This window comes from Hypanus sabinus, chromosome 11 (genome assembly GCF_030144855.1).
Source record: "Hypanus sabinus isolate sHypSab1 chromosome 11, sHypSab1.hap1, whole genome shotgun sequence".
NCBI classification, from domain to species: Eukaryota; Metazoa; Chordata; class Chondrichthyes; order Myliobatiformes; family Dasyatidae; genus Hypanus; species Hypanus sabinus.
Genome location: NC_082716.1, coordinates 3,708,500 through 3,720,268, shown reverse-complemented (window position 1 = coordinate 3,720,268; position 11,769 = coordinate 3,708,500). Strand labels below are relative to the sequence as shown.

Genomic DNA, 11,769 nt, shown 5'->3' with positions numbered 1-11,769 from the left:
TGCTAACATGTTCTATGGTTAGAGTAAGTAAGTTAAGGGCATACTATGTTTGTGTCAGAAGTATGGTGACACTTGAGAGTTGCCCCCAGCACATCCTCAGACTGCGTTTGTCATTGATGCAAAAAATGCATTTCACTTTATGCTTCAATGTACATGTGATAAATAAAGCTAATCTTTAATCTTAAAAAAAAAACAGAACCACTATCTTCAATACAATTTACTTTTTGGTTGTCTGCACTATGTAACTAGATATGAAATTCAGTCTCATAACACACTTATGAACTACCTGTAGTGTGGTTTGCATGCCCAAACTAAACTCCTGAAATGAACACTGTTTCAGCTCTGTCGTTAAAAGAAGGAATCTGATGGACAGAATAAGATTCAAGGATTTTCTCAAAACCTTCCTGAAAAATGCATCATTCCCCACAAAACACACGAGATCCTGCAGATGCTGGAAATCCACAGTAACATGCACAGAATGCTGGAAGAACTCAGCAAGTCAGGCAGCATTGATGAAAATGAATAAACAGTCGATGTTTCAGGCCAGGACTCTTCATCAGGACACCAGCCCACTATTATTGGAAATGCAAAACCCATGGAAATTGCCTCAGTGACCTCTTTGAGATAACTCCTATAACTAATAAAGAGGCCACTGTTATGGTCCAGTCCTGAGCCCGCATTCCGGTTCTTGATTTGGTCCGTGGACTCCGGACTCCGGGTCTTGTAGCCTTCCCTCGTTTTGCCCTTGAGCCCAATTAGTCACACCTGTGGATCATCGTGGCTTGTTGGGACTCAAGGAGGCGCACCTGATGCCCATTGGCTGGCGGTGTATTTAAGGGTCTCTGGGACTGAGTAGACTTGGGGGTCTGTCTGTCATCCACTATGAAGATAAGATTTGTGAGTAAGTCTGGCAGCCACCCTGGACTGAGCTCCCTTCCTATCCCTTGCTTCTGTCAGGTAAGTCAGGCTGGACTACTGTTGCCTGGCAGAGGGCTCTGCCCCTTCCTATCCCTCACCTCTGATGGGTTGTGCCCTGTGACTTGCCCAGGCCCCTGTGTTCCTGCCTGGAGGTCCAGGCCCTGCCCAGGAGTTACTGTGGCCTGCCCAGAGGACATAGAAACATAGAAAATAGGTGCATTAGTAGTCCATTTGGCCCTTTGAGCCAGCACTGCCATTCAGTGACCATTCATTGGCTGATCATCCAACTCAGAACCCTGTACCTGCTTTCTCTCCATATCCCCTGATCCTTTAGCCACAAGGGCCATATCTAACTTCCTCTTAAATACAGCCAATGAACTTGCCTCAACTGTTTCCTGTGGTAGAGAATTCCACAGATTCACCACTCTTTGTGTGAGGAAGTTTTTCCTCATCTTGGTCCTAAAAGGCTTCCCCTTTATTCTTAAACTGTGACCCCTTGTTCTGGACTTCCCCAACATTGGAAACAATCTTCCTGCATCTAGCCTGTCCAATCCCTTTAGAATTTTATGTTTCAATAAGATCCCCCCTCAATCTTCTAAATTTCAGTGAGTATAAGCCTAGTTGATCCAGTCTTTCTTCATATAAAAGTCCTGCCATCCCAGGAATCAACCTAGTGAACCTTCTCTGTACTCCCTCTATGGCAAGAATGTCTTTCCTTACATTAGGGGACCAAAACTGCACACAATATTCTAGGTGTGGTCTCACCATGGCCTTGTACAACTGCAGTAGAACCTCCCTGCTCCTGTACTCAAATCCTTTTGCTATGAATGCCAACAAACCATTTGCCTTTTTCACCACCTGCATGCCCACCTTCAATGACTGGTGTACAATGACACTGACCCTTCCTATCCCTTGCTGCTGATGGGTTGTGCCCTGTGATGTACCCAGGTTCCTGTGTTCTTGCCTGGGAGGTCTGGGCCCTGCCAGGGAGTTATGTGGCCCACCCAGAGGACTCTTCCTATCCCTCACCTCTGACAGGTTGTGCCCTGTGACTTGCCCAGGCCCCCATGTTCCTGCCTGGGAGGTCTGGGCCCTGCCAGGGAGTTATGTGGCCCACCCAGAGGACTCTTCCTATCCCTCACCTCCGACAGGTTGTGCCCTGTGACTTGCCCAGGCCCCCATGTTCCTGCCTGGGAGGTCTGGGCCCTGCCAGGGAGTTATGTGGCCCACCCAGAGGACTCTTCCTATCCCTCACCTCTGACAGGTTGTGCCCTGTGACTTGCCCAGGCCCCCATGTTCCTGCCTGGGAGGTCTGGGCCCTGCCCAGGAGTTGTGTGGTCTGCCCAGAGGACTCTGACCCTTCCTATCCCTCGCTGCTGATGGGTTGTGCCCCCCGACCTATCCAGGTGTTCTGTGAATTGCTCAGGCTCGTGTTCCTGCTTGGGAGGTCTGGACCCTGCCCAGGAGTTATGCAGCCTCCCCAGAGAACTCCAAGGTCCTGCCTGAACTCCAAGACTCTCTCTGAACCCCAGAATTACCTTGAATGCTATGTCCCTCACGCACACCATGGTCTCCACATCCTGTCTATCGTTTAGTTGTTCCTGTCCTGCCCCTAGTACTTCAGTGCCTGCATCCTGCATTTGGGTCCAGTCTCATGTCCCCTTATGACTGACACTGAGTGTATGTTCCTGGTCTTCTGCTGCTGTAGCCCATCCACTTCAAGCTTCAACATGTTGTGTATTCAGAGATGCTCATCTGCACACCATTTGGTAACACATGGATATTTGAGTTGCTGTCACCTTTCTGTCAGCTTGAACCAGACTGCCCATTCTCTGCTTACCTCTCTCATTAACAAGGCATCTTTGCCCACAGAACTGCCACTTACTGGATGTTTTTTGTTTATAGTACCTTTCTCTGTAAACTCTAGAGATTTTTGTGCATAAAACTCGCAGGAGATCAGCAGTTTCTGAGATACTCAAACCACCCCATTTCACACCATTCCACAGTCAAATCACTTAGATCACATTTCTTCACTATTCTGAGGGTCTGAACCATGTCTGCATACTTTTATGCACTGAGTTGATGCAACACATGGCATTGTGCACACTTAAATTGGTAAACAGTTTATTATTGTGACACATATTGAAGTGCAATGAAAATCTTGTCCTAAATACTGATCATACAGACCAATTCATTACACCATGCACTGAGGTAGTTCACGGTAAAACAAAAATAGAATGCAGAATAAAGTGACTCAGTTACAGAGAAAGTGCAGTGCAGGCTTGCAATAAGGTGCAAAGTTACAAGGCAAGTTGTGAGGTCAAGTGCCATTTTTATCAAACTCAATGTTCAATAGCAGAATAGAAGCTGTCCTTGAGCCTGGGTGGTACGTGTTTTAAAGCTTTTGTATTGTCTGCCTAATGGAAGGATGGAGTAGAGATAATATCCAGGGTGGGTGGGATCTTTGATTATGCTGGCTCCTTTACCAATGCAGTCAGTAGTACATACGGTTGTTGGAGGGAAGGCTGGTTTCAGTGATGTGCTGAGTTGTGTCCAGACTCTCTACAATTTCTTGTGGTCACGGACAGAAAAGGTGCTGCACCAAACCAGATAAAGAATGAAGAAGGAACATATCCACCTTACAAAGTACCCACCCACACAGCCCATTAGGCACTGGACCCACCTGCGATAGAATCTGTGGTTCCCTCATTGGCTTCATCAGCCACTTCAGACTCCATGGAACTGCAGTGAAGGCAAGTTATTTTTAATACTAAGGGACTGCTAATGAGAGGAATAATGCAAGGAATATTTCATGCTGTTGTTTTTAGTTATTATAAAAGCATCATGCAATTTGCTGCCATCCTCAATCCATTGTAGATCAGGTATAGTAGTTAATGGCAGTGTTAAGCACTCCATCTGCATTTGGTTTTCCCAGAGTAAAGGAGAACACATTGTGTACATCAGCCAGGATTCTAGATTCAAAGAAATGCAACTGAATCAGTCATTTTAGCAAGCTTCCTGTAATCCTTCACAGGTGCATTAGGGAGGCCCATGTGAATTTGATCAGATATTTGCGGCATGAAGAGTTCTTTAAAAAAATAAACAAGGACTCTTTTCCTCACAAATAACCCTTCTCTCCAGCTGTTAATAGTAGAAGTCACTTTTCAAATTCAACTTCAAGTTCGGTTTACACTCATTCAACCATACACATGTACAGTATACCCTCAAATGAAACAACATTTCTCCAGACCAAGGGACACACACTGGTGCTTCATGTATGATGAGACCTGCAAGATGACAGGGAGTTCAAAAGTCTCATGGCCTAGGAAAAAGAAACTGTTTCCCAATCTAACAGTCCTTGTCCTAATGCAATGGTACCTCCTCCCTGAGGGTGAGGGAGAGTTCAAAGAGCGTTGGATAAATGGGAGGGATCACTGACAATGTTAAGGGCCCTGTGTATGGAGTGCCCTGTTTAAATTATCTTGGATAGGTGGAAGAGAAATCTTGATGATACTCTCAGCAGTCCTCACTATCCATTGTAGGGTCCTGCAGTCAAATGAGTACCAGATGATGATGCACTGGTCAACAGACTTTCAATGGTGCTCCTATAAAAACTGGTTAGAATGGTGTGAGGGGGAAGCCTAGCTCACCTCAATCTCCTCAGGAAACGGAGATGCTACTATGCTTTCTTGACAAAAGAGGTGATGTACTTAATTCCTCTCAATTCCAGTGTTTTCAACACTGTGACCTCACTGAATGCAACAGCTTATTCCAAGACTTAAACAGTAGCTGGCTGACCTGATTGAAGGCTGAAGAAGAGGTCCTCATCCTCCAGTAATTCTTGGACACAGTCCAATCTCGTGTTAATAGTCTCCACATCAACAAGAGGCTCCAATATATTTGAGCGAAGCCTGCGACTCCCTCCAGCTGTCTTTGTGTAATTCAGGACTCCAAAAAGCGTGTGATTATTTCTGCAAAACAATTGCAAAGCATTTCACTTTTGAAAGAGATAAGTGATAATGCAATGAAGCATAAAGAACAGGAAGCCAGTTAGCTTCACAAACCAATGTAATGGCATTTATATCAAGGGGAATAGAATATAAAAGCAAGGAGATAATGCCGAGCCTTTACAAGATACTAGTCAGGCTGTAGTGGAGTATTGTCAACAGTTTTGGGCTCCATGTCTCAGCAAGAATGTACTGTCATTAGAGAGAGAGAGAGAGTCGAGAGGAGGTTAATGAGGATGACTCCAGGAATGAAGGGGTCAACATATGATGAGCATTGTACTCACTGGAATTTAGAAGAATGCATGGGGATCTCATTGAAAAGTATGGAATGTTGAAAGGACTAAACAGGGTGGATGTGGAGAGGATGTTTCCCTTGCTGGGGTGTACCTAGAACTAGAGAACAAAACCTTAAAACTGAGGGGTGACCTTTTAGAACAGAGGTAAGAAGGATTTTTTTTAAGCCAGAGTAGTGAATCTGTGGAATGCTCTGCCACAGACTGTATATATTTAAGGCAGAAGTTGACAGTTTCCTAATCAGTCAGGGTATCAAAGGATATGGCAAGAAGGCAGGTGTATGGGGTGAGTGGGATCTAGGATCAGCCATGATAGAATGGTGAAGCAAACTCAATGGGCTCAACAGCCTAATTCTACTCCTATGTCTTATAGTCAAATGCCTGATCAAGTTCACATAGTCCTCACTAATACACCCATGACAGACTATATGGAGCTTGCTAAAATGGCTGACAATCTACACTCAGCTAGGCAGTGGTGCATCATTCCTCTTCTTTTCTCTACCTCAATAAACCTGGTCAGCAAAGCCCTCAACATAAGGATGCCCATGGCTATAAAACAGAAAATGCCAGACCTCTGTATATACCACACTCACTTTGGCATGAACGCGAGGAAATGCTGACTACCCTGAAGCTTCGACACTGCCGGCACATCAGAGATCTGTGAACGCAGTGGGTTTCAGCTGCCGGGGTTGTCTACTATTCATTACGGACACCCTTTTAGGGTGACGTTTCCTGTGTGGCGCAGGTGTTCAAGTGAGTGTACTACTGGCATCGCTTATTGATGAGAAGGCAAAGAGTGACAAAACCTCATGGGAGGCTGTCAACGGGAGCAGGATCCAGACTTACAGGACACGACAGGGGACGTTCTGCTTCAGTGGGCGACATTACACATGGGACTTTGTCCTGACTAAAATGGCTAGACCTTTGCTCGGTGCCCAAAGATTAGTCAATCTTAAGAAATGCTGGCTTGTGGATGTCAAAGATTTTGGGTTGTAACCCTGCTCCCCTAGTAACTTCCCCACAACGACTCTATGAGTTTACCTGACTGCTGGACAAATTCCCAAACCTCACCAAGTCCACATTCTCTACTACAGTCATAATACATGGGGTTAAGCATCACATTTCTACAACTGGCCTGCCAGTCCATGCCTGCACATGTTGACTGGACCCAGAAAAGCTGTTAACTATGAAGGCTGTGTTTTCCAACACAGAAAGACTTGGCATTCTTGGATTCTGTATTAAAAGACTTAGATTTTCTTTTTTGTTTATTTGGATGACATAATTGTCACCAATACAACCTAATCCAAACACATATTTAATCTCCACACACTTTGAGCACTTATGCCAACAAGGGTTGGTTATTAACCCTGCTAAATGCCGGTTTGGGTTGTCTTTGCAGAAGTGTTAAACCCCTCCCATCAAAAGTAGCCACTATTATGGATTTCCCACTGCCCCGCACTATTAAAAAACAAAAGGGGTTTTTAGGCATGGTGAATTACAGTCACCACTTCATTCCGTGAGCTGCTGAACTTATGCTGCCCTGAATAATGCACTTAAAGGCAATACCCCTAATCGCAGGCTTGATGGGTCAGTGTACATGACCAGGGCATTTGATGATACCACATAACCTCATACCAACATGACCCTACTGGTGCAACTGCTTGCCAATGCACCTATACCCATACTACTGATGCTTCAGACTATGCTCTGGGTCCTGTGCATGAACAGTTGGTTGAAAATGTGTGGCTAGCCTCACCTTCTTCAGCTGGCAGCTCCATTTACCGCTGAAAGGAAGAACAGCAGATTTGACTGTGTACTTCTTGGTCTGCAATTTTTTACCATTTATATAATAATCTGCTCTTTCATTTTTCCTTCCAAAGTGGATGACCTCGCATTTACCAACATTGTACTCCATCTGCCAGACCCTTGCCCACTCACTTAACCTATCTATATCTCTCTGTAGACTCTCCGTATTTTCTACACAATTTGCTTTTCCACTCAATTTAGTATCATCAGGAAACTTAGATACACTGCTCTCAGTCCCCTCTTGTGGACTTCAGGATGGTGCAGATGAACCATCCCCCTCTGCAAATACATCCCTTCTCCGTAGAAAGAACTAAGTGCACCAAGTTCCTGGGAGTTTACATCACAGATGACCTCATCTGGTCCCTTAATATCACCTCCCTGAACAAGAAGGCACAGCAGCATCTTCACATCCTAAGGAGATGGAAGAAAGCAAGGCTCCACCTTCCTCTCCCCACCCACTATTTCTTAACTGAATTTTACAGGAGCACCATTGAGAGCGTCCTGACAAGCTGCATCTCCATCTGGTATGGGAGCATCAGACCAGAAGTCCCTACAAAGGGCTAAGAGAGCGGCTGAGAGGATCATAGGGGACTTCTATCAGATGTGCTGCATACACAGTGCCCTTAGTATTATTGAGGATACCACCCATCCGTCCATCATCCTCTTTGACTCTCTACCATCAGGCAGAAAATCCTGACGCACAAAAACAAGAACGGTCAGGATGGCAAACAGTTTATTTCCTCAGGCCATTGGGCTTCTGAACTCCTTGCCACATTGCATTCAAAGTATCACTGTTTAATCTGTTTTGTATCTTACAATTTTTAATTTGTGGAATTTATTTGTTTATTTATACATAATCCATCTGTAGATTTCATTCTTACCTTTAAGTTATTATTAATGTGTTACGTGTGTTATGCATACTACAGTGCTTTACATCCTGGTTCGGATAAACATTGTCTTGTTTGACGGTATACATGTATTTCTTTAAATGATAATGAAGTTAACTTGACTGTGCATAGCAGGTCATCTCTTTACAACTTGATTGAGTTTTTTGACAAGGTGATGAGAGAGACGGATGAAGATAGGGTACTGCATGTTGCCTACATGGATTTTTGTAAGGTATTTAACGAAGTCCTCCATGGTTGGCTAATCCAGAAGGTTAAGATGCATGGGTCTGCAGTGAATTGACAGATGATTCAGAACTGCATTGCACAAAGAAAACAGAGGGTAGTGGGTGAAGGGGCTTACTCAAGCTGGAAGTCTAATTAGTGGTGTTGCATAGGGATCTATGCTGGGGCCTCTGCTTTTGTGATGTATATAAATGACATGGATGAAAATGTAGGTTGGTGGGCTAGTAAGTTTGTGGGTGACATCAACATTGGAGGAGTTCTGGACAGCGCAGAAGACTGATAAAGAATGCAGCACGATATAGACCAGTTGTAGATATGGGCAGAGAAATGGCAGATGAAGCTTAACACAGATAAATGTGAGATGTTGCACCTTGGTTGGAAATAGTACACACTTATTGGCAAGATCCTTAACAGTGTTTCTGAGCAGAGAGATCCTAGGATCCAAGTTCACAGCTCCTTGGCTACACAGGTTAATGAGGTGGCTAAGAAGGCTTATGGAATGCTTGCTTTCAACAGTCGGGACATTGCGTTCAGAAGTCAAGAGGTTATGTTATAACTTTATAAAATTCTGGTTAGGAGTACTGCAAACAGTTCTGGTTGCCCCACTTTTAGAAGGATGTTCAGGCTTTGGCGAGGGTGCAGAGGAGGTTTACCAGGATACTGCCTGGTTTGAAGGGCATTTGCTATCCTGGGAGGTTGGATAAACATGGGTTATTTTCTCTGGAACAGGGAAGGTTGAGGGGAGAACTGATAGAGGATTATAAGTTTATGAGAGGTATAGATAGAGATTATGTTTTCCAGGGTTGAAATGTCTAATACCAGGGGGCATGCACTGAGATGAGAGGGGACAGTGCAAGGGGATGTGAGGGTAAGTTTTTTTTACTCAGAGTGGTGGATGCCTGGACTGTACTGGCTGATATGGTGGTAGAGATAAATACATTAGAGGCTTTTAAGAGACGTTTGGATGGATGTAGAAAAGATGGTGGGATATGGACATGGTGCAAGTACAAGGGATCAGTTTCTGGGTAGTTTTGATTTGCTTTTTAGTTGGTTTGGTAAAATATTGTGGACCGAATGGCCTGTTCCTGTGCTGTACTGTTCTATATTTTAAAGGGACATCCATCTATTCTGAGGCCATGCCTTCTGGTCCTAGACTCCCACACAATTGGAAACATCCTCTCCACATCCACTTTATCCAGACCTTTCGATATGCAATAGGCTACAATGAGATATTCCCAACATTCTTATTAACTCCAGTGAGTGGTGGCCCAGAGCCATCAAACTCTCCTAGTACATTAAACCTTTCATTCTTGGGATCATTCTTGTGAACCTCCTCTAGACTCCATATTTTTTTCCTTATTTAAGGGGCAAAAGCCTGCTCAAAATACTCAAAGTTCGGTCCGACCAATGCCTTATAAAACTTCAGCACTACATCCTTGCTTCTCCATTCTAATCCTCTTGAAATAAATGCTAACATTACATTTGCCATCCATACCACCGACTCAACCTGTAAGCTAACCTTTAGGAACTCTTGCATGAGGAGTCCCAAGTTCCTTTGCATATCTGATTTTTGAATTTGCTCCACTTTTAGTAAATACTCCACACCTTTATTCCTTCTGTCAAAGTGCATAACCATACACTTCCCTACATAATATTCCAGCCACTTCTTCAGCCATTCTCCCAATCTGTGTAAGTGCTACACAGTGTAAGAAACGCTGCTTCCTCAACTTGATATCCTCCACAACCTTCTGTCATCCAAATTATTGACATACGTGAAAAGACCCAAGATTCTTCAAGGCCAATGCACCATATACCTTCTTAAGCACCGTCAATCTGCGCAGCAGCTTTGAGTGTCCTATGGACTCTCTGATCCTCCACACCGCCAAGAGTCTTACCATTAATACTATATTCTGCCATCATATTTGACCTACCAAAATGAACCACCTCACACTTAACTGGGTTGAACTCCATCTGCTACTTCTCAGCCCAGTTTTGCATCCTATCAATTGAGACTTCTGACAGTCTTCCACTGTATCCAAAACACCCCAACCTTTGTGTCATCAGCAAATTTACTAACCCATCCCTCCACTTCCACATCCAGGTCATTGATAAAAATCACAAAGAGTAAGGGTCCCAGAACAGATCCCTGAAGCACACCACTGGTAACCGACCTCCATGCAGAATATGATCCATCTACAACCACTCTTTGCCTTCTGTGGGCAACCCAATTCTGGATCCACAAAGCAATGTCCCCTTGGATCCCATGCCTCCTTACTTTCCCAATAAGCCTTGCATGAGGTACCTTATCAAATCCCTAGCTGAAATCCATATACACTACACCTACTGCTGTACCTTCATCAATGTGTTTAGTCACATCCTCAAAAAATTCAATCAGGCTCATAAGGCATGACCTGCCTTTTACAAAGCCATGCTAACTATTCCAAATCATATTATGCTTCTCCAAATGTTCATAAATCCTGCCCCTCAGAATCTTCTCCATCAACTTACCAACCACTGAAGTAAAACTCACTGGTCTATAATTTCCTGGGCTATCTCTACTCCCGTTCTTGATTAAAGGAACAACATCTGCAACCCTCTAATCCTCCAGAACCTCTCCCGACCCCGTTAATGATGCAAAGATCATCGCCAGAGGCTTAGCAATTTCCTACCTCACTACCCATAGTAGTCTGGATTACATCACGTCCGATCCTGGTGACTTATCCAACTCAATGCTTTCCAAAACGTCCAACACATTCTCTTCCTTAATATCTACATGCTCAAGCTTTTCAGTCCGCTGTAAGTCATCCTACAATCACCAAGATCCTTTTTCATAGTGAATACTGAAGCACAGTATTCATTAAGTGCCTCTGCAATCTCCTCCAGTTCCATACACACTTTTCCACTGTCACACTTCATTGGTCCTATTCTTTCACATCTTATTCTCTTGCTCTTCACATACTTGTAGAATGCCTTGGGGTTTTCCTTAATCCTGTCCGCCAAGGCATTCTCATGGCCCCTTCTGGCTCTAATTTCATTCTTAAGCTCCTTCCTGCTAGCCTTGTAATCTTCAAGATCTCCATCATTATCAAGATTTTTGTGATTTTATGAAAAAGCAGATTCAGTTCTTTTTAGATACAAATTCACATTCAGTTGATGATAAATTTATATTGTGGGAAGCAATGAAGGCATATTTGAGAGGTCAGATAATAAGTTATATTTCTAAAATTAAGAAAGAATATATGATAGAAATCAATTGGAAAAAGAGATTACAAAATTAGAAAAAGAATCGCAAAGAAAATGACAGAAGAAAAACAGAGAACTTATTAATAAGAAGTTATAATATAATACACTTCAGACATATCGAATAGAAAAAGCAATTATGAGAACTAAACAGATATTATGAACTAGGTGAAAGATCACATAAGGTCCTTTGCATGGCAGTTAAAAACAGACCAGACTTCTAAAATGATAAATGCAATTCGAACAAGAGTAAATAAAATTACTTATAAACCTTTAGAAATTAATAAAACTTTCAAGAATTTTTATTCTGAATTGTATAAATCAGAATCACAAAATGATAATGTCAAGATAGAAAGGTTTTTATCACAAATAACG

General features: G+C 43.3%; 1 protein-coding gene across 1 annotated transcript in view; it reads right to left on the bottom strand.

The window, feature by feature from the left end:
• The window catches only part of msh4 (mutS homolog 4), a 188,335-nt gene that overhangs the window by 73,675 nt on the left and 102,891 nt on the right, over positions 1–11,769 (bottom strand). The window contains exon 5 of the mRNA XM_059983705.1: positions 4,717–4,889. Coding sequence (XP_059839688.1) covers positions 4,717–4,889 — 173 coding nt within the window. The remainder of the gene's footprint in view (positions 1–4,716; positions 4,890–11,769) is intronic.